Here is a 24,602-nt window from a genome sequence, read left to right on the forward strand (position 1 = left end):
CTACCTAGTTCGTATGCACTAGGTTACAAGGCTAAATCAATAGGCTAGGCTCTGCCTGTATAAATCTGCAATATATCAAGGCTTATCTATAGACTAAACTTTGGCTGTATGAATCTGCATGATTATAAAGTGAGTCATTATCTTTTTATCAAATGTTTTACAATACTCCTAATTATTTTCAGAATTATAATTACAGTGATTAAGTTTATGTAATCACCAAATTACAGCCGGTATGTGGGGTATTGTGCACATTACTATTGTTTTAAATCACATTAGGTGGGCGAGCCTAAAAATAAGTGATATACGTCACTCATTGGGACAGCCAATGGTGATATGACCACAGTCACAGAGCTGGTCGTGTGACAAATACCTATTCTTGAAAGTTGGTTGATAATAAACATATGTAAAAACTCTTAATACTGTGAATTATAACAAAAGTGTCGTTTTAGTAAATAGAATGATTCACTCAGTATTTCTCCGCTGACAAAACCTTTTTAAAACGCGTTTCAGGTAATTACAGTAGATTGGAGTAAGGATTGGATCCGGCACTAAAAGACTTCAAGAAGTGGCTTATTTTATTAATTAAATCACTTAAGAAATATTATTTTATTAAAAGCTACCTTTATAAAACATGGAATTTATTTCATCTATTTAAATAAAATCCGGTGTTTCTCAACTCTGATATTTTCCTAACTCACGGTCCTGATGAAATTTCCGCTGCAATGTTTTTCAAAATAATCACCGGTAACACTAGACTGCTCGCGGCACCGATTCCGGCCAGATGGGGTCGGGGGTCGTGACAGACATGTTGGTATCAGAGCCAACACTGAGTGAATTAAACACTAGCCCTTTTTGTGTTTAATCTCAGTTACACAATTGCACAATTCTAAACTTCGAGTCTAGACCTACAACATAGGACAAATCCCACTTTATTTGTATTATCCTTTATTTTTCCTATGTTTTGTTTTGTTATCTCATGCCATATTGACAGGAATTAACAAAATGCCGCCAAGATTCTTCAGGAGAAGAGGAAGAGGCAAGGGGCCAATCACCACCCCCAATAATAATGAAGCTGGACCTTCGAACGCGCGAGCTCCATCTACCACGGAGAGTGACGATCCCCAGCAGAATCGGAGGAACCTCTTCGAGCCGGCTAGACGATCGGTCTCACACAGTTCAACACCTCCTAACCCTTATGGGCCACAACCAGATTATGAGCCCCACAACCCTCAACCTTCATACATACCATTACAGCGATCCTTATCGCACAACTCCTTCGGTGACCCTACACCAGTTTTTAGGGGCCGGTTTAACCCGGCAAACTTCCTGCAAGAACCAGGGAATTTTAACCCATTAGGTCCAGAAGATCATTTCTCTGGAGATCATGCGGACGACATGGACGAGGATACGGACCCTGTCGAGCCTGCCAGTGGCACACCAAACCACCCGATAGAGATCTCGGATGGGTCTTCCTTCCACGGATCACCCTATGTTGGTCCAGATAGCTTTCAAGCAATGTTTACCACGCACGAATGGTACTTTACGCCTCCTCGCCATGCGTCACCTCAGCAGCAGCAACAACAGCAACAAGATCCCTCTGAGGATCCAAGGTTCGTGGCAGTCACGCCACCACCTCCTCCACCACCAGTTCAACCGGCACCCCCGCAACCACCAAGGCGTAGGAGAACCGGAGCGCGCATATCAGTACGAACAGGAGACTTTCATTTTAGTTCTCCGGTCAAATCAAGTGGCAGCCACTACCCGCCACATCAAGAAGATCCACAAATGGGTGGGCCTTCACACCCAGTTGCACCACAACCACCGCCTTTGGGTTTTGATAACCCAATTCCGGCATACACGGGTTCCATGGCGTATAACCCGTTTGAGCAGCCAGTGCACACCAACTACAACTACGCCGAAGCCGATCCGTACGTGGTGGCGGCTAACTATAACACCCAAGGACCATATAGAGACCCATGGGGAGTAGGGTACCCAACTCATGGATACCCGATACCTGCAAGACCTATTATACGAACACAATCGCAACCACCAAGGTTCTCTCCGCCTGAGCGTGAAGAAATTCTTCAAAGGTTGGACTATGTAGAGCGAGAATTTCACAGGGAGCGAAGGGAGCGACAAACATTCTTCCAAGGATTGACAAGCTTGATCAAAGGAAAGAGCAAGAAGGACCACTGAATCCTTCCAAGTATTGTTGAGCCCCTGCGTGGGCCAGTCTTGTAGTATAAACCCCTGCGTGGGCAAGCTTGTTAATAAACCCCTGCGTGGGTATGTTTTGTTAATAAACCCCTGCATGGGTACGTTTTTAAACCCCTGCGTGGGTACGTGTGCTAATTAAACCCCTGCGTGGGTATGATGTTTAAGGTCCCTGCGTGGACTAGTTTGTTTACTTAAAGCCCCTGCGTGGGCAAGTACCTGTTTAAAACCCCTACGTGGGTAATGGTTGTTTGAAAAGACCCGTTTAGGGCAACATGTAACCTATGTAAAATTAATGGAATGTTTGTTTTATAAATTTCATGTTGCCATTTTGTGCATAAATAATTTATAGATGAAATAAATTAAGATCATTCCTTTTAAATTAATCTGCCTATATAATTATGTAATTAAGAGTCTTAAAGTGTGAAACCTAGCCTCGTGTCAAATATAAGCCCGGGCCAAGATGGTAAGACCTGTTTAAAAGATTCAAATCCCTGTTAACATCTTAAAACATGTTAACACTCCTGGCAGAAGTGATTTGTTAAAGTCACATGTCATTCTTATAAGTATAAGGATTCTCTAGAAGATTCCAAACCCAATTATATGATCTCTGAATCATGGGTTGAGATCATCAACTAAGATGGTCATATTTTACCATACGTGGTAATATGATGCCTACGGGCCCAGCTCACTTTCATATGAGCCATAAGGCAGAGGTAGCTATGACTCCCTGTCTGATAAGGGTAATGAACTTGGTTCAAACCTTAAAAGTCTTGATTCTCTGAAATCATAGCTTATAATTCAAATTGTCCATGTGACTAAGCCTTATGTGCTAATATATATTGTTATTGTTTATAATTAGGATAAATTTTAATTGAAATCCTAAATTAATACGATTAATAAGTTAACCAAGTATGGTCTCTGATTACCATGGTTAACGAGTTACCCTAAGGGGTAATTCCTTAAAAACTCCCAAATAAAATATTGTCCTTGTTTTCTACAGCAGTTCAATTCAAATGGCTGACTCAAATGAAATAAATAGCCATCCAGTGGAGCAAAATGAGAACGACCAGATTACGTTAACTGGTGCTGAATTAAAAGCGATCATAGACGGCGCTGTTACAGAGGCTTTGGAAAGGCAATATGAAGAATACAGTGGTACTCGAAGTAGGACCCACTCTGCACCACATTCAAAGCCCAAGACACATTCTGAGGCTCATAGCAAGCCTCCTCCCAAAAAGAATGAACCCAAGAAAGATGGTGATGACCGTCAGTCCACCAACCATCAAAGTGTCCCATCTCAACAATTAGTACTGCATCAAGAACCCCGTAACAAAGGTTGCACCTATAAGTACTTCGTGTCTTGCAAGCCCAGGGATTTTACTGGGGAAAAGGGGGCCGTCGACTGTATGACTTGGCTGGAAGAGATGGACACGGTGGTAGATATCAGCGGGTGCGCTGAAAGGGATGTAGTTAAGTTTGTATCACAATCCTTCAAGGGTGAAGCGTTAGCATGGTGGAGATCTCTGATTGAGGCCACCGGAAAAATCCCATTGTATAATATGTCGTGGGATCAATTTGTCGCCCTAATCAAGGATAACTACTGCCCTTAACATGAGGTGGAGAAGATAGAATCTGACTTTCTATCGTTGGTGATGACGAACCTAGACTGTCAAGCTTACCTGACAAGCTTCAATACGCTATCCCGGTTGGTTCCTTACCTGGTAACCCCGGAGCCAAAAAGAATCGCTCGCTTTATCGGGGGTTTAGCCCCGGAAATCAAGGCAAGCGTAAAGGCTTCTCGGCCAGCTACCTTCAGGTCTGTAGCTGACATTTCCTTATCCCTCACTCTGGATGCGGTCAGGCAGAGATCGCTGAGGAATAAGGAGGCCGAGAAAAGGAAGCGTGAAGATGATGGTTCGCGGAAGTCGAACAAGAAGCACCGTGGGAGCGGTGACAGCAAGAAAGGATCGGAGTCGAGGAAGGATGGGCATAATTCTGGTGAAAAGCCCAAGTGTAAAATTTGCAAGAAGCAGCACTATGGAAGGTGCAGACTGGAGTCAAACTCTCAGACTCAGTCAAAACCCTTTGCTTGTGGAATTTTCAAGTCCACGGATCACAAAACCCTGGATTGCAAAAAGATAAAAGACGCAACGTGCTACCGTTGCAATGAAAAGGGGCACATCAAGACCAACTGCCCAAAGTACAACAAGAAGCCTGAGGAGGCTAAGAAGACTAATGCCAGAGTCTTCAGAATGGACGCGAAAGAGGCTGTGCAGGACGATAATGTCATAACAGGTACTTTCCTTGTAAATGATGTCTTTGCAAGAATACTTTTTGATTCAGGCGCAGATAAGTCTTTCGTAGATCATAAGTTTTGTAAAGTGTTGAATTTACCCGTCAAAACCTTAGACGCAAACTATGAGGTAGAGTTAGCAGATGGTACCCTAGAAACCGTCTCTACTGTGTTAGATGGATGTGTTATAACCATTAAGAACCATTCTTTTCCTCTGTCTCTACTTCCTTTTAAGTTGGCTGGTTTTGACATAGTTCTGGGTATGGACTGGTTATCTCATAACCAGGCCCAAATCGTCTGTAACATGAAACAAATATTGATAAAGACTCCGTCTGGTGAATCACTAACCATTCGGGGAGATACCCAGTATGGACTACCTGAGCAAGCGACTATGCTCAAGGCTTCCAAGTGTTTGAGGAAGGGGTGTGTCATTTACATGGCGCAAGTGATTATTGATGAGCCTAAACCAAAGATAGAAGACATCCCTGTCATTTCTGAATACCCAGAAGTGTTTCCTAAAGATCTACCTGGTCTACCACCAGATAGACAAGTCGAATTCAGGATCGACATCATTCCCGGAGCGGCACCTGTTGCAAGAGCACCATACAGATTGGCACCCACAGAAATGAAGGAGTTGCGGACGCAGCTAGATGAATTGCTGGCTAAAGGCTTCATTAGACCTAGTTCATCTCCTTGGGGAGCGCCAATCTTGTTTGTCAAGAAGAAGGATGGGTCGATGCGTCTGTGCATCGACTATCGCGAGCTTAATAAAGTCACGATCAAGAATAGGTATCCTTTGCCCAGAATCGACGATTTGTTCGATCAGCTTCAAGGGGCAAGTTACTTTTCGAAGATTGATTTGAGGTCAGGCTACCATCAGTTGAAGGTAAAAGATGAAGACGTTCACAAGATTGCATTTAGGACTCGTTACGGTCACTACGAGTTCCTGGTGATGCCTTTTGGGCTCACTAATGCACCAGCCGCGTTCATGGATCTCATGAATCGCGTCTGCAAGCCATACTTGGATAAATTTGTCATCGTTTTCATCGACGACATTCTTATTTATTCTAAGAACCAAGCTGACCATGAGAAACACCTTCGTTGTATTCTCAAACTTTTACACCAAGAGAAGCTCTATGCCAAATTCTCCAAATGTGAATTTTGGCTTCGAGAGGTCCAATTTCTTGGACATGTGGTCAGTGAGCGTGGTATCCAAGTGGATCCCGCTAAAGTAGAAGCTGTTATGAATTGGCAAGAGCCAAAGACGCCTACGGAGATTCGTAGCTTCCTGGGAGTGGCAGGATATTACAGGCGTTTCATTGAAAATTTTTCAAGGATTGCTGCACCTCTAACTTCCTTGACCAAGAAGAAAGTAAAGTTCGTTTGGGGCCCTAAGCAGTAAGAGTCCTTCGATGTTTTGAAACAAAAGTTGAGCAACGCTCCTGTGCTTACACTACCTGAAGGCACCGAAGAATTCGTAGTTTACTGCGATGCTTCACACACCGGCATGGGGTGTGTGCTTATGCAGAAGGGCAAGGTTATTGCCTATGCATCACGACAGTTAAAGGTGCACGAAAAGAATTACACCACCCATGACTTGGAATTGGGTGCCGTTGTGTTCGCACTAAAACTGTGGAGGCATTATCTTTATGGAATCAAGTTTGTGATCTATTCTGATCACAAGAGCCTCCAACACCTGTTTAATCAGAAAGAATTAAACATGAGGCAACGCCGTTGGATGGAGACCTTGAATGACTATGATTGTGAAATCAAGTACCATCCCGGCAAGGCGAATGTAGTCGCTGATGCCTTGAGTCGAAAGGAAAGGATGAAACCTATCCGAATCAATGCCAAGCGCATGGAGATAAAGAATAATTTGATGGAAAGATTGTTAGCTGCACAGAAGGAAGCTGTGTTGGAAGCTAACTATCCTAATGAAAAGTTAGGAGTAACTGAGGAGCAGTTAACTCTTAGCAATGACGGAATTTTAAGATTGAATGGACGAATATGGGTTCCAATTTATGGGGGACTTCGTGAGGTTATCCTCCAGGAAGCCCACAGTTCTAAATACTCCGTTCATCCTGGAGCTGATAAGATGTACCAAGATCTGAAGGCAAATTATTGGTGGATAGGTTTGAAAAAGTCTGTAGCCGCCTATGTAGCCAAATGCTTGACTTGTGCGCAAGTCAAAGCTGAGCATCAAAAGCCATCAGGCTTGCTACAACAGCCTGAACTTCCCGAGTGGAAGTGGGAGTGCGTAACTATGGATTTTATCACCAAGTTACCCAAGACAAGGAAAGGAAATGATGCGATATGGGTTATAGTTGATAGACTGACTAAGTCAGCACATTTCTTACCCATCAAGGAGACTTATAGCTCCGATATGTTAGCCCAACTGTACGTTGATAAGATTGTAGCCCTGCATGGCGTACCTGTATCTATTATCTCCGACAGAGATACTAGATACACATCGCATTTTTGGAAAAGTTTCCAACAATCTTTGGGCACACGTTTAAATTTTAGTACGGCTTATCATCCCCAGACTGACGGTCAGAGTGAGCGTACTATTCAAACATTGGAAGATATGCTACGTGCATGTGCAATCGATTTGGGTGGTAGTTGGGATAAGAACTTACCATTGATCGAATTCTCCTACAACAATAGCTACCACACCAGCATTAAGGCTGCGCCTTTTGAGGCATTATATGGTAGAAAGTGTAGATCGCCAGTATGTTGGGCGGAAGTTGGAGATGTCCAGTTATCGGGACCAGAGATAGTGTTCGAAACAACAGATAAGATTGTCCAGATCCGTGACCGTCTCAAAGCTGCCCGGGATAGGCAGAAGAGTTACGCTGATCCAAAGCGTAAGGAATTTCACTTCGAAGTAGGTGACAAAGTCCTACTTAAAGTGTCACCCTGGAAGGGAGTGATGCGGTTTGGTAAGAAAGGCAAGCTAAGCCCGAGATACATAGGACCTTTCGAGGTTATCGAACGTGTCGGGTCAGTTGCCTATAAGCTAAACTTACCTGAAGAGCTCAGTGGAATTCACAATGTGTTCCACATCTGCAATCTGAAAAAGTGTTTCGCTGACGAATCACTGGTTATACCACACACAGATGTGCACATTGACGAGAGCTTGAAATTTATGGAAACACCATTGTCGATTGAAGATCGACAGGTTAAGAAGCTTCGTAGGAAGCATGTACCTATTGTAAAGGTCAAATGGGATGCCCGTAGAGGTCCCGAATATACGTGGGAAGTTGAATCCACCATGAAAGAAAAGTACCCTTATTTATTTCAGTAAATCTCGGGTCGAGATTTATTTTAAGGGGGTGAGGATGTAACACCTCGAAAATTCGTGTTAAATAAAATAACGACACGTGCCAAGCAAGACGAAAAGCGTTATAAACTCGGATTTATTAAAAACGATTGACAGGATTTGAGAGTGTCGTCATGTTAACTTTTGCACCTCTGAACGACCTCATTATGAATCCCAAGACTCAAATCATATTAAAAACACCTTGTGCATGTTCAAGTTCAGTGAATTATAGCAATGAATGATTCACGAATCAATTGGTGGATTCCTACAATAAAATTCCTACGGTAACCCTTAATTTTCGGTACTTTTAAGATGGATCCAAGCAAAGCATAGTATAAGGGTAGTGTATGTAACTATTGAGACACATTATAGAGGCCCCAACCTGGTAAAAACATGTTCCAAATTCGAAACAAGCAAGTGCCCTTTCAAAACACCAAAGAACAAAAGTTTGGGCTTCTGACCATAGGCTTACGGACCGTAAGCCACCCCTTACGGTCCGTAAGGGGGGTGCCAGCGACAGAAATTTGTTGTTTTGCTGTTTAAACGCGAATTTTGAATTTTATCCGATTTTTCCTCATTTCCCTTGGCCCCTAAACAACCCCTAAGCATGTAGGACACCTGTGGGAATGTTGTGGTTAGTCCTAGACTCATTTGTCAACATGTTGTGGTGTCTTGGATCACTATATAAAGCTCCCAAGGTGCAACACTTTGATCACCCTTTGCCTCAACACAATTCTGATCAAGTGTGGAGCTTCCAAGCAGACCCCAAGCTTCCTAATCAACCATTAAACACTAGTAAGTATGCTTGACCCCTTCTAATTAAGTTTAGCTTAGTATTTTAGCTAAAAGTCAAACCGTCATAACTACGGTTTGACTTCGAGATTAGTTAATAATGGCTCAGTAATATCTCGAATTAAAAGGAGATATAAGATGGTATTTATGTGGGTAATAAAACCTCAAAAGGGTTTCCCCTGATCATCACTCTAACCAGGTCAAAAGTCGGGTCAAACCTTTACTTAAAAAGTCAACAGGAAGTCTAAAATGCCATTTATGCATAATTAACATTGTAGATCATATACAACCTGTTGGATCATTGTTATAACTTAGTAATAAGTGTAAGAACATGTCTAAACATGTTCAACCCGACAAATTCCTGTTTAGACCCGGTTCGGAACCGAAAGTCACATAGTTTGACTTTCACTTTGACTTTCAGTTCTGACCCGTTTAGGCATGTTTTAGAAATGCCTCAGAGATTTAATTGGACTAGGTTACATGTTAGAACAACCCTCTGTAATTATACACCTTGGTTCATTAGTTATCCAATTAATATGCATGTTTCCGTTAATTGCTCATATGTTGACCGTTATGCCCTTATTACCTTAAAACGTGAATTATGAAAATGTAAAAGTGTAGAAACCTTAGTTACTGATATATATACATGTATGCAAAGTTTGACGTCAGTTTGACTTGTAGATTAAGAGTTATGCTCATTATCGCAAAACTAATGCTTTATGTTAATAAAACGGCGTAATTAGCGTATAGCCTAGTTAAGCCTACTTTTTGGTATCAAACTTAATACCCAGTGATGTAATATATTATTTTGGGAATTTTAAGGATTTTTAATCAATTTTAGGCTGAGCATAACTCATAGACGCAGGCTTAATCCGGTAATTGTCGGTTTTGCCTTACGGGCCATAAAATGAGTTTTACATATCTAAACGACTCCAAACCTTTTGCTACTGATCACATATGATAAATAAATTATTTTAAGCCTTCTGGAAAAATAAAAATATCAGATTTAAGTATCGAACCCGGAAATGGCCTTAATCGCCTTAATTAGCGTTTTTAACGCATAGTATGTTCTAAAATCATATTGGACATACCCGGGTTGATACCTACTGATATAAGAGGCAAATTATAATATTTTAACAGTAAGCAAAGGTTGATAAACTCAGACTTCAGTTTTGAACTTTTCGGCTTATGTGAAATTACCAAAATACCCCTACGGGGCCTAGTTTGGTTAAAAATGATAAGTTTCACATACATGCTTTAGTATACTGATATAACATATTAAATTGAGTATGTTTACTGTTTACATCAGACCTGTAACTCAGTTAAACATCTAAACTCTTTTACAACCTTTAAAATGACCAAACTACCCCTACGGGGCATAGTTTGTGTTTAAATTCGTCTCGGGCATAATGAAAGACATCCTACTGATGTTACAACATATTTGAAGCATATTAACCTAGGAAACCTGTATATGGCTTTTACGGATACCCGTTACGCTTATTTCGCGTTCGGTTCGGTTTATGTAACAAGTTTCCATAAATTGGCCGAAACGGGTCGAACCTTAACGGTTTTATCTCAAAATCCAGAATGTGAATAATAAACCCATATTAAACAAGTCTTCAAACTTGTCGGGTCTGAATCACATTCTGTCCGGTCTTCGCTTAATCGTACGTACGAACCGTATCTTGAAACTAGCCGGTCTAAGCTTAAGCTTAATAAAAGACCCGTTAGCATTCTAATAGGTTATTATAAACCTTCGTTCCAGATTAGGAGAACCAGTAAAAGCTATGTGCATTTTGCTTATTGAGATTAATACTTGCATCAGGTAAATACTTTTAACTTATTTTCCCTATACGGGCTTGGGTTACGGTATATAGCATACCGCTTGATCGGGCATCAAATCTCCACCGTTAAAGTGGGTAGTTGAATAATTTGATCGGCTCGTTTAAACAGTCTTGTTTACTTTACAGCCTTTGGGGGGTTAATGACCATGTCCCGGATATCCTTGGCATCATCTTACGAGATGGCCACGACCTGAGCACGGGGTGTAGGCGTACACCGTCCGTGTATAACTCTATGATGTGGTGTGTCTATTGATCTTTAACCCGGACAAGATCCGGGCTACTGAACGCATAAGTAACATGTAATTCGTTCACAAGATTATAATATTAAATAATTCTCCCAAGTTAAGCAAAAATGTTTATGCCACGTGCATCCAAACCAATTTTCAATCATTTTACAAAATGAGTCAGTTGATTGTATTTACCAGTGTAAACTGACGTATTTTCCCAAAAAGATTAAATGCAGGTACTAAGCGAAATGGGCTGGGATTTCTCCTAAGCATCAGTAGAAGTCTCGCAAACTTAAGATGCCTGAAGTCTGTTGAACCATAGATATGATTTTGTTTCGATCCTACTGTGGATAAACATCCGGATATTGTGACTTTAATTACAATAAATAAATTCGGTTGTATCACATTTTAAATTGCTTCCGCTGTGCATTATTATGTTGTGTTGTTTGACTATTACGTTACCAACCACGTCACGATACTCCCCCACCGGGCCCACCGGTGACACGTGGAAATTGGGGTGTGACAAAACCTGTGTAGGACTCTTACGGTTACCCGTTACGCCATTTACGCGTTCGGTTCGGTTTATGTAACTAGTTTGCATAACTTAGCCGAAACGGGTCAAACCTTGTCGTTTTTATCTCAAAATCCAGAATGTGAGTGGATTACCCATAATAGACAAGTATTCAAACTTGTCGGGTCTAAATCACATTTTATTCCGGTCTTTGCTTAATCGTGCGTTCGAACCGTATCTTTCGTTAAACTAACCGGTCTAAGTTTAAACTTAATCAAAGACCCGTTAGGATTCTAATAGGTTATTATAAACCTTCGTTCCAGAATAGGAGACCCGGTAAAAGCTACTTGCATTAGCTGTTTGTGAATTATACTTGCAAAGGTAAATACTTTTAACTTATTTCCCTATACGGGCTTGGGGTACGGTATATAAAATACCGCTTGGTCGGGCAATTGACCTTAATCGATTAGTGGTTAAGTATTATCAATATGACCCGTTAAAAATTTGATTTGTTTACTTAAAGCCTTTGGGGGGTTAATGACCATGTCCCGGATATCCCTGGCATCATCTTACGAGATAGCCACGACCTAAGCACGGGGTGTAGGCGTACACCTGACAGCTGCATATGAAAAATGGTATCTCACTTAAGGATTAACCTTGTGGGTATTATACCTGTGGTGTGTCTATTAGTCTTTAACCCGGTCTACGGAACGGGCTACTGAACGCAAAGAAACATGTAATTCGTTTACAAGCATTATATTAAAATAATTATCCCAAGTTATAAAAGTTTGTGCCTCGTGCATTCAAATCAATTTTATTAAACCTTTTACAAAAGTGTCGGTTGAATGTATTTACCAGTATAAACTGACGTATTTTCCCAAAAAGGTTAACTGCAGGTACTAAACGAACTAGGCTGGCTTCTTCCTAGCGTCCACCATAAGTCTCGCAAGCTTGGACGTCAAACTGTTGAACATTATGTCCTATTGATTTGTGATCCCCTGTGGATTATTTTCAACTTTTTGTGATACACTATATTACAATTATATTCAGTTGAAATATATCTATCTTTTGATTCCGTTGTGCATTTAAATATTGTGTTGTTTGACTGTATTGTTGCCAACTACGTCACGGTAATCCCCCACCGGGCCCACCGGTGAAACGTGTGGAAATCGGGGTGTGACAGGTTGGTATCAGAGCCAACGGTGAGTGAATTAAACACTATCCTTATGTGTTTAATCTCAATGACACAATTGCACATACTCGAGTCTAGACAAGAACATAGGACGAATTCGAATTGTTGTTCTAGTTGTCCTTTATGGTCACACCCCAATTTCCACGTGTCTCACCGGTGGGCCCGGTGGGGGATTACCGTGACGATGTTGGCAACAATATAGTCAAACCACACAATTATATAATGCACAGCGGAAGCTTAAGATAAATATATAAACTTCAACCTCTGGTTGTAATATCAAATGTATTACAGAAGTTGAATATATCCACAGTGGATCGAAAAGTAATAAATATTGTTCATTCAGATGCAGCATCGAGTTTGCGAGACTATGTACGATGCTTAGGACGCCTATACCAGCCCATTACGTATAGTACCTGCATTTAATCTTTTTGGGGAAAATACGTCAGTTTACACTGGTAAATACATTCAACTGACACATTTGAAAATGTTTATTAAAAATTGATTTGAATGCACAAGGCACAAACTCTTTTATAACTTGGGAAAATTATTAAAATCTTGTGAACGTTTTACATGTTCTTTTATGCGTTCAGTAGCCCAGGTCGTGCCGGGTTAAAGATTTATAGACACACCACATTGCGTAAAACCGTAGTATAAAAACCAACGGCTACGTCTTTTAATTTAATGTCGACACTTTATACCGGGTGTACGCCTACACCGGGATGTCGATGGTCGTGGCCATTTCGTAAAATGATGCCAAGGATATCCGGGACAACGGTCATTGAACCCCCCAAAGGCTTATAAGAAACAAAACTGTTTAAATGAGCCGATCATATTATTTAATTAACCACCTAAACGATGGAAGAATACAATGCTCAATCAAGCGGTATTAATATACCGTAACCCAAGCCCATATAGGGGAAATAAGTTAAAGTATTTACCTTTGCAAGTATATTTCCTTAATTTGGATTAAATCACCGATAGCTTTTACTGGGGCTCCTAATCTGGAACGAAGGTTTTAATTAAACTCTTAGAATCCTAACGAGTCGTAATAATGGCCGTAGCCTAGACCGGTTGGTTCCGATATATATAGATATGGTTTAATCGCGCGAAAAGGCGAAAACCGAGAATGGAGTGCGATTCTGACCCAACAAGTTCAGAGACTTGTTTTATATGGGTTTATGGTTCACACTCTGGATTTTGGGGTTCAAATAATATAATTTGACCCGTATCGGCTAATTTATGAAAACTAGTTTCATAAGCCGAACCGTGCGCGCAATAGGCGAAACGGTTAACCATGAGTCGTACGCTTATTTCCTAAGTCAATATGCCTTAAATGGGTTGTGGTATCAGTAGGATACCTTCCGTGACGCCCGTAACGAGTTTAAGTTAATATTATGCCCCGTAGGGGCTTTTCGGTCATTTTAAAGACATTTAAAGAGCTTTTCGAGTTCTACAGGAAATCTGAGTTTCCCGAACAGCTTATAAATCTTAAAATACTTTATTTATTATTTAAAATCAGTAGCAACTGGAATCGGGTCAAAAGACCTTGTAGAACTCATGTTTTGGCCGAAAAGGGCATATTCGGTATTTACCGAATCGTAGCCATAACCGCAGGTTATGAGCGAGGTAAAAATTATTAAAAATCTTTAAAATTCCCAAAATATTATTTTAATACAGTAGGTAAAAGTTTTGGTGACGAAATCTTGGTTTAGATAGGTGTTATGCTAATTGCGCCGTTACTTACTAAAGTTTACTTTAAATGCGCCATTTAGCATAACTCTCATTCTAGACCTCGGATTGACGTGAAACTTTAAGGACATGCTCATAATTTAATAAGCAAGGTTCTGGTCCGTTCACGTGTCCGAAATACTCGTTTTAATTTCAAAAGGGCCGTTACGGTCAACTTTTAGGCGAATGACGGAAATGCGCAAAAGACTCGGATAACTCATGAACCGATCACAGAGGTTTATACCATCATGTAACCTGGTCCTAAGAGTGTCCTAAGGTATATCTATACCTCACTAAAACGGGTCAGAACTGAAGTCAAAGCAAAAGTCAAACTTTTGCGACATTCGGCTCCGAACCGGGTCAATATAGCAAAAGTCACGCGACCCGCAGGGGAGTTCCCATGCACTTTAACGCGGGTCGCCTGAGTTTAAGAAATCAGACGCGTAATTGAGGTGGCTCGCGACCCGCCTACACTTAGGCTATTACTTAACGCGGGTCGCGAGAGGCCAGATTTCCAGAAACTTTAAATCTTTTGAAATGATTACGAAATCCTGGTAATTAATAACGAAATCTTTCGTAATGATTTACCTGACCTTTCGGGTTCGAAGGGGTAACTTTGCAGTTTGGCCCTCGGTTATTTACCGATAGGGGCCTCGTGTTATCTACCCACATTATTAAGTCCCCGGTTAGTTTATTAATTATTTGGAAAGCCTTAACTTTCACTGTTGACGCTTTTAACCCTTCTCATACGAATTTGAGTATAACTCTCTCGTTTTAAGACGGAACTTCGCGGAATTTATACAGTATTTTCTAGTGAGCGTATAATACTGTTATGAAGCCTTGGGAACGTTAAAGGGTCACTCAGAGGTATAATTAAACATGTTGACGCAGTTAACCCCTGTAGTTCGTAATCTCTCACTTTCTTCCGTGTTTCGCTTCCGTACGATCTATGATTTATTCGTTTGAAGGTACAAGCATTATTTAGGGTTACTATACAGTATATTTACCCTTGTTGACATTTATAACCCTCGAATTTATATACTTTCAAGGTTTGTCAAAATTAGTCCTTTATTTATTATAGATGCCACGTGTAATCAAATGACACGTGTTAACACATCATTGGACACAAAAATTCGAGGTGTTACATCCTCACCCCCTTAAAATAAATCTCGACCCGAGATTTACTCAAATAAATAGGGGTACTTTTCTTTCATTGTTTCTTCGACTTCCCACGTATATTCGGGACCTCTACGAGCATCCCATTTTACCTTTACAATCGGCACGTGTTTTCTTCGAAGCTTCTTCACCTGTCGATCTTCAATCGACAAAGGTTTTTCTATGAACTTTAAGCTCTCATCTATATGCACATCTGTGTGTGGAATCACCAACGATTCATCGGCGAAGCACTTTTTGAGATTGCAGATGTGGAACACATTGTGAATTCCATTGAGCTCTTCAGGCAAGTTCAACTTATAGGCGACTGACCCGACCCGTTCAATGACCTCAAAAGGTCCTATGTATCTCGGACTCAGTTTGCCTTTCTTGCCGAAACGCATCACCCCCTTCCAGGGTGATACCTTAAGCAACACTTTTTCACCTACTTCGAAGTGAAAGTCCTTACGCTTTGGATCAGCGTAGCTCTTCTGCCTATCGCGGGCAGTCTTGAGACGTTCCCGGATCTGGACAATCTTGTCCGTCGTCTGGAAAACAATCTCTGGTCCTGATAATTGGACCTCCCCTACTTCCGCCCAACAAACAGGCGATCTACATTTCCTACCGTATAATGCCTCGAAAGGCGCAGCCTTTATGCTGGTGTGGTAGCTATTATTGTAGGAGAATTCGATCAGGGGTAGATTCTTATCCCAATTACCGCCTAAATCGATTGCACATGTACGAAGCATGTCTTCTAGCGTTTGGATAGTACGCTCACTTTGACCGTCCGTCTGTGGATGGTAAGCCGTACTAAAGTTTAGACGCGTGCCCAAAGATTGCTGGAAACTTTTCCAGAAGTGAGATGTGTATCTAGTATCCCTGTCGGAGATAATAGACACAGGTATGCCGTGTAAGGCTACAATCTTATCAACATAAAGTTGGGCTAACATATCGGAGCTATACGTCTCCTTGATGGGTAGAAAATGAGCTGATTTAGTCAGCCTATCGACTATGACCCATATTGTATCGTTTCCTTTCCTGGTTTTGGGTAACTTGGTTATGAAGTCCATAGTTACGCATTCCCACTTCCACTCGGGAAGTTCAGGCTGTTGTAGCAAGCCAGACGGCTTTTGGTGCTCGGCTTTGACTTGAGCACAAGTCAAGCACTTTGCTACGTGGGCGGCCACAGACTTTTTCAAGCCTATCCACCAAAAGTTTGCCTTTAAATCTTGATACATCTTGTCAGCACCAGGATGGACTGAGTATTTGGAACTATGGGCTTCCTGGAGGATAACATCTCGTAGTCCTCCATAAATCGGAACCCATATACGTCCGTTTAGTCTAAGGATTCCATCCTTGCTAAGAGTCAACTGCTCCTCAGTTACTCCTAACTTTTCATTAGGATAATTAGCTTCCAACACAGCCTCTCGCTGTGCAGCTAAAATCCTTCCAATTAAATTGTTCTTGACTTCAATGCTCTTGGCATTGATCCGAATAGGTTTTACCCTTTCTTTCCTGCTTAAGGCATCAGCAACCACATTTGCTTTGCCGGGATGGCACCTGATCTCGCAATCATAGTCATTCAAGGTTTCCATCCAACGGCGCTGCCTCATGTTCAACTCTTTCTGATTGAACAGGTGCTGGAGGCTTTTGTGATCAGAATAAATCACAAATTTAATACCATAGAGGTAGTGCCTCCACAATTTCAGTGCAAATACAACGGCACCCAGCTCCAAATCATGGGTGGTGTAATTCTTTTCATGCACCTTTAATTGCCTTGAAGCATAGGCAATCACCTTGCCCTTCTGCATAAGCACACACCCCATGCCCGTGTGTGATGCATCGCAGTAAACTACGAATTCATCTGTACCTTCAGGTAGTGTCAACACAGGTGCATTGCTTAGCTTCTGCTTCAGAACTTCGAAGGACTCTTGCTGCTTTGGGCCCCAATTAAATTTTTCTTTCTTCTTGGTTAAGGAAGTCAAGGGCGCAGCAATCCTCGAAAAATTTTCAATAAACCTCCGGTAGTACCCTGCTAACCCCAGGAAACTACGGATTTCGGTAGGCGTCTTTGGCTCTTGCCAGTTCATGACCGCCTCTACCTTAGCGGGATCCACTCGGATACCACGCTCGCTCACAACGTGACCTAAAAATTGAACCTCTCGTAGCCAGAATTCACATTTCGAGAACTTGGCGTAGAGTTTCTCACGCTGTAGTAATTCGAGAATGCAACGGAGGTGCTTCTCGTGGTCTGCTTGGTTCTTGGAATATATAAGGATATCGTCGATGAAGACTATGACAAATTTGTCCAAATACGGCTTGCAGACGCGATTCATGAGATCCATGAATGCAGCCGGTGCATTTGTGAGCCCAAAAGGCATCACTAGGAACTCGTAATGACCATAGCGAGTCCTAAATGCTGTCTTATGTACATCCTCATCTCTGACCCTTAGTTGATGATAGCCCGACCTTAAGTCGATCTTCGAAAAGTAGCTCGCTCCTTGCAGCTGATCGAACAGATCGTCGATCCGTGGCAAAGGATATCTATTCTTTATGGTAACTTTATTTAGCTCTCGGTAGTCGATGCACAACCGCATCAATCCGTCCTTCTTCTTTACAAATAGGACTGGTGCTCCCCAGGGAGATGAACTAGGTCTGATAAAACCTTTCGCCAGCAGTTCATCCAACTGGGTCCTCAGTTCTTTCATTTCCGTTGGAGCTAGCCTGTAAGGTGCTCTTGCTATCGGAGCCGCTCCAGGAATGATGTCTATTCTGAACTCCACTTGTCTATCTGGTGGCAAACCAGGTAGTTCTTCAGGAAAAACCTCGGGGTATTCAGAAATGACAGGAAGATCCTCGATCTTCGGCTTCAGTTCTTCAATTATCACCTGAGCCATGTAAATTACACAGCCTCTGTTCAAACACCTAGAAGCTTTCAGCATAGATACGTCTTCGGGCAATCCGTACTGCGTATCTCCTCGAATGGTAAGAGATTCACCACTCGGAGTCTTTAATACTATATGCCTTTTGCCGCAAATGATCTGGGCCTGGTTATGGGATAACCAGTCCATGCCTAGCACAATGTCAAAACCCGCTAATTTGAATGGAAGTAGAGATAAAGGAAAAGAATGGTTCCTAATGGACATTTCACATCCTTCTAGAACAGTTGAGACGGTTTCTATCGTGCCGTCTGCTAACTCTACTTCGTATTTCATATCAAGGGTTTTGATAGGCATATCTAGTAGTTGGCAAAATTTCTGGTCTACAAAGGATTTATCGGCGCCAGAATCGAACAGTACTCTTGCAAATATATTATTTACGAGGAAAGTACCTGTAAGCACATTGTCGTTCTGGACTGCTTCCTTTGCATCCATGCGAAAAACTCTCGCATTTGACTTCTTTGTCTCTTCCGCCTTCTTGGCATACTTTGGGCAGTTACTCTTGATGTGCCCTTTTTCATTACAACCATAGCAGGTTGCATCCTTGATCTTTTTTCACTCCACAGTCTTATGATCCTTGGACTTGCATAGTCCACAGGAAGGAGTCTTTGATTGTGACTGTGAATTTGAGGCAAATCTACATTTCCCAGAGTGGGGTTTCTTGCAGATTTTGCAGTTGGGCCTTTCACCAGCTTGCCCATCTTTCTTTGCCTCCGACCCTCTTTTGCCTTCACCGTTTCCACGGTGCTTCTTCCCTGATCTTCGTGAGGTATCATCCTCACGTTTTCTCTTCTCAGCCTCCTTGTTCCTTAGTGTCCTCAGACGGACAGCGTCTAAGGTAAGAGACAAGGAAAGGTCAGTAACTGACCTGAAGGTCGTCGGCCGGGAGGCTTTTACACTCGCCTTTATTGCGGGCTCCAAGCCCCCAATAAAACGGGCGATTCTTCGGGGTTCTGGTGTCACAAGGTATGGGACCAAACGAGACATGGTATTGAAACTCGTCAAATACGCCTGGCAGTCCAGGTTCGTCATCACCAGTGACACAAAGTCAGCCTCGATCTTCTCGACCTCATGCTGAGGGCAGTAGTTTTCCTTAATGAGAGCAATAAATTCCTCCCATGTCATTTTGTACAAAGCAGACTTACCAGATGCCTGCACCAACGCCCTCCACCATGCCAGGGCCTCGCCCTTGAATGACTGTGACACATACTTCACCACATCTCTCGCTGCACACCCGCTGATGTCCACTATAGTGTCCATCTCATCAACAGCACCTTTTTCCCCTGTAAATTCCCGGGGCTTACAAGATACAAAGTATTTGTAGGTGCAACCCTTAGCATTTGATGCATCAGTATATTCTCTATCGCGATGAACGCTGTTCTCAGTGGACGAGTGTTTGTCGTCATCTTTCTTGGGTTCAGAGGGTGGTTTGGAGTGTGTCTTTGGTTTAGAGGGTGGTTTCGACACGGTTCTGCCTTGGGACTCAGTATATTGACGATCAAGAGCTGCCTGAACAGCATTGTCAATCAGAGCCTTCAGTTGTGCGCCTGTCAATTGCACTGGCGTATTGTCGTAGTCATCATCATTAGTATGGCTATTTTCTCCGTTGGGATCCGCCATTGTAACTTGAATCTGTTACAGAAGATAACAAAATTTTATTCAGGAGATTATTATATAATTGTCTTTTATGACAATTTTGTCAACCGTGGTACAGAGGCCATATTTGGTTAACTCATTATTTCATTACATATTAGGATCTGAATATATCCTATTTTAGCTATATAAATAGTATTGGCGGCATAAAGCCTAATCACGAGGATGTTTTATAATTTTAGCCGAGATTTCAGAGAATCAAAGGCATAGAGATTTGAACCGTAGTTCTTTTATCTCTTTCTGACAGGGAGTCATAGACCACCACTGCCCTTTTGTCGTTATAAGACAATTATTACGGCCCATAGGCACTACACCTCTAATGGATGTTCTAATATGGTTGGCCCGTAGGCACTACATCTCTAATGGATGTTTTAATAATATTGGCCCGTAGGCATTACATCTCTAATGGATGTTTTTATAATACTGGCCCGTAGGCACTACATCACTAATGGATGTTTTAATAATATTGGCCCGTAGGCACTACATCACTAATGGATGTTTTAATAATATTGGCCCGTAGGCACTACATCACTAATGGATGTTTTAATTAGGTTGGCCCGTAGGCACTACATCACTAATGGACGTTTTAATAATATTAATCACCTTCATTGGTGATTTAACCCATGATTTATAAATCATTTAGTTGGGTTCTGAAATCCTTAAAGGATTATTGTATAAGAATGACGTGCGTGATTTTAACGAATCACATCTGCCATGATTGTTAACATGCGTACAGAGGTTAACAGGGAATCAGAATCTTTTCAATTAGGTCGTACCATCTTGACTGGATCTTAAAAGACACCAAGCTAGGTTTCACCTTTTAAGATTCTTTATCTAGGCAGATCAATATAAAAGGAATGGTTTTGATTCATTTTATACATATTAAAACGAAACTCATAACATACATTCCATAATCTCAAATATAATTACATATCGCCCTAAACGGGTCTTTCAAATAGTACATACCTCCATAGAGGTTTAAAATAAGTGACAAGTCCACGCAGGGACTAATACAAGATAGGTGTCCATGTAAGGACTCAAAGATAAGCCCACGTAGGGACTGAAATACGATAAATGTCCACGCAGGGACTTTATTTCAAAGTAGAAATTACGTTAGTATAACTATTAAGGGCTAGTGGTCACGTTTCTTCTTTTTGCCCTTTAGTAGATTCGCCAAGCCCTTGAGAAATCCTCGGTGGCTCTTTTTCTCTTCTTCGAACTCTCTCTCCACTCGATCTAGTCGATGGAGTATTTCTTCCTGTTCAGGAGGAGAAAATCGTGGTTGTGGCGCTTGTTGCGGAACTGGGGGTCTGGGAGGTATTGGATACCCATGAGCTGAGTAGTCCGGTGGTCCCATGTTCCCATGAGCTCCGTCAGGGTAGCGCGCATTATATCTAGCCAACACCACATATGGGTCGCGCTCATAGCCGTAGTTGTATTGTGCTTGTGACGGTTCGAACGGGTTATAAGCCGTTGGACCCGTGTAAGCAGGTATGGGTTGGTCATACCCAAATGGTGGCGAATTTTGTGCAGCTGGTGCGGAGTTCGCCTCCTGTATAGGACTTGAAGGTCCTTCTTCTTGTAGTGGCGGATAGTGGCTACTACTAGAATGTCGAGGAGTGCTGAAGTGGATAACCCCCCCTCCTCGTGTAGACATACGAGCATTTGTCCTCCTACGCCTTGGCGGATCAGGTATTACTGGTTGTGCCGGTGGCGGAGGTGGTGGTGGCGTAACTGCCTCAAAGCGTGAATCCTCAGAGGGATCCTGTGGATGTCGCGGTTGTTGAGATGTCTGTTGGGGTGGCGTGTAGTACCACTCATGTCGGTCAAACAACGCTTGGAAACTGTCTGGTCCCTGATAGGGTGTGCCATGGAAGGATGACCCATCAGAGACTTCTATCGGATGCGTGGGCGTACCACGAGCTGGTTCAGTAGGATCCTCATCTTCCTCCATGGGATCTTCAGAAAAGTGGTCTTGTGGCCCTAGTGGAACAAAACCTGAAGGTTCCTGTATGTAGTCAGCCGGATTAAACTGACCTATATAGTATGGAGTAGGGTCGTCATAATTCCGGGTCGATACCGAACGTTGTAGAGGTATGAAGGAAGGTTGTGGGTTGTTGGGATCATTCTCTGAGTTTGGTCCAAAGGAGTGCCGGTAGGATGGCGTCGAGCTGTGTGAGGTGGAATGCCTCGCGGGTTCGTAGAGATCTCTTCGTCGTTGTGGCTCTTTGCTCCGGGTCATCGAAGGATGTCTTGTACCAGATGGTCCAGCTTCGTTATCGTGATGTGTCACGATTTCTCCTCTGCCTCTTCTTCCCCTTCCTCTTCCTCGGAATATAACAGGTGGCATTTTCCTGCTCCAAAACTTATTAAAAATCGAATTGAAAATAAAGACAAAAAGGAGTATTAATCCGAATTTGTCCTAAGTTATTGTCTAGACTCAAGTATGTGCAATTGTGTCATTGAGATTAAACACATTAGGATAGTGTTTAATTCACTCAACGTTGGCTCTGATACCAACCTGTCACACCCCAATTTCCACGTGTCTCACCGGTGGGCCCGGTGGGGGATTACCGTGACGATGTTGGCAACAATATAGTCAAACCACACAATTATATAATGCACAGCGGAAGCTTAAGATAAATATATAAACTTCAACCTCTGGTTGTAATATCAAATGTATTACAGAAGTTGAATATATCCACAGTGGATCGAAAAGTAATAAATATTGTTCATTCAGATGCAGCATCGAGTTTGCGAGACTATGTACGATGCTTAGGACGCCTATACCAGCCCATTACGTATAGTACCTGCATTTAATCTTTTTGGGGAAAATACGTCAGTTTACACTGGTAAATACATTCAACTGACACATTTGAAAATGTTTATTAAAAATTGATTTGAATGCACAAGGCACAAACTCTTTTATAACTTGGGAAAATTATTAAAATCTTGTGAACGTTTTACATGTTCTTTTATGCGTTCAGTAGCCCGGGTCGTGCCGGGTTAAAGATTTATAGACACACCACATTGCGTAAAACCGTAGTATAAAAACCAACGGCTACGTCTTTTAATTTAATGTCGACACTTTATACCGGGTGTACGCCTACACCGGGATGTCGATGGTCGTGGCCATTTCGTAAAATGATGCCAAGGATATCCGGGACAACGGTCATTAAACCCCCCAAAGGCTTATAAGAAACAAAACTGTTTAAATGAGCCGATCATATTATTTAATTAACCACCTAAGCGATGGAAGAATACAATGCTCAATCAAGCGGTATTAATATACCGTAACCCAAGCCCATATAGGGGAAATAAGTTAAAGTATTTACCTTTGCAAGTATATTTCCTTAATTTGGCTTAAATCACCGATAGCTTTTACTGGGGCTCCTAATCTGGAACGAAGGTTTTAATTAACCTCTTAGAATCCTAACGAGTCGTTATAATGGCCGTAGCCTAGACCGGTTGGTTCCGATATATATAGATATGGTTTAATCGCGCGAAAAGGCGAAAACCGAGAATGGAGTGCGATTCTGACCCAACAAGTTCAGAGACTTGTTTTATATGGGTTTATGGTTCACACTCTGGATTTTGGGGTTCAAATAATATAATTTGACCCGTATCGGCTAATTTATGAAAACTAGTTTCATAAGCCGAACCGTGCGCGCAATAGGCGAAACGGTTAACCATGAGAGTCGTACGCTTATTTCCTAAGTCAATATGCCTTAAATGGGTTGTGGTATCAGTAGGATACCTTCCGTGACGCCCGTAACAAGTTTAAGTTAATATTATGCCCCGTAGGGGCTTTTCGGTCATTTTAAAGACTTTTAAAGAGCTTTTCGAGTTCTACAGGAAATCTGAGTTTCCCGAACAGCTTATAAAGCTTAAAATACTTTATTTATTATTTAAAATCAGTAGCAACTGGAATCGGGTCAAAAGACCTTGTAGAACTCATGTTTTGGCCGAAAAGGGCATATTCGGTATTTACCGAATCGTAGCCATAACCGCAGGTTATGAGCGAGGTAAAAATTATTAAAAATCTTTAAAATTCCCAAAATATTATTTTAATACAGTAGGTAAAAGTTTTGGTGACGAAATCTTGGTTTAGATAGGTGTTATGCTAATTGCGCCGTTACTTACTAAAGTTTACTTTAAATGCGCCATTTAGCATAACTCTCATTCTAGACCTCGGATTGACGTGAAACTTTAAGGACATGCTCATAATTTAATAAGCAAGGTTCTGGTCCGTTCACGTGTCCGAAATACTCGTTTTAATTTCAAAAGGGCCGTTACGGTCAACTTTTAGGCGAATGACGGAAATGCGCAAAAGACTCGGATAACTCATGAACCGATCACAGAGGTTTATACCATCATGTAACCTGGTCCTAAGAGTGTCCTAAGGTATATCTATACCTCACTAAAACGGGTCAGAACTGAAGTCAAAGCAAAAGTCAAACTTTTGCGACATTCGGCTCCGAACCGGGTCAATATAGCAAATGATCGATTCAAACGAGCGCAAACAAGTTTATATACTTAATATCAAGTTTTATAAGTGTCAAAACAGGTTTCATAACATATACATTACAGATTATGCATAAATCGCTAAAATAGCTTTCTGTTGACTTTTTAACCGCACGTTTGACTTGATATTTGACATAGTTAGAGTGGTGATCAGGGGGAACCCTTTTAGAGGTTTATTACCCACATAAATACCAACTCATAACCACTTTTT

At 41.8% G+C, this 24,602-nt stretch overlaps 1 protein-coding gene across 1 annotated transcript; it reads left to right on the top strand.

Annotated features, from left to right (window-relative positions):
* Positions 1-3,230: 3,230 nt before the first annotated feature.
* LOC110869749 lies at positions 3,231-8,071 on the top strand. Its single transcript, XM_022118974.1, has 3 exons — positions 3,231-3,565; positions 4,079-4,512; positions 7,947-8,071. Exons 1-3 carry the CDS (start codon positions 3,231-3,233, stop codon positions 8,069-8,071), a joined length of 894 nt encoding a protein of 297 aa, XP_021974666.1.
* The last annotated feature ends 16,531 nt before the right edge of the window (positions 8,072-24,602 follow it).

The sequence above is a fragment of the Helianthus annuus genome, chromosome 8 (genome assembly GCF_002127325.2).
Source record: "Helianthus annuus cultivar XRQ/B chromosome 8, HanXRQr2.0-SUNRISE, whole genome shotgun sequence".
In the NCBI taxonomy this organism is placed as follows: domain Eukaryota; kingdom Viridiplantae; phylum Streptophyta; class Magnoliopsida; order Asterales; family Asteraceae; genus Helianthus; species Helianthus annuus.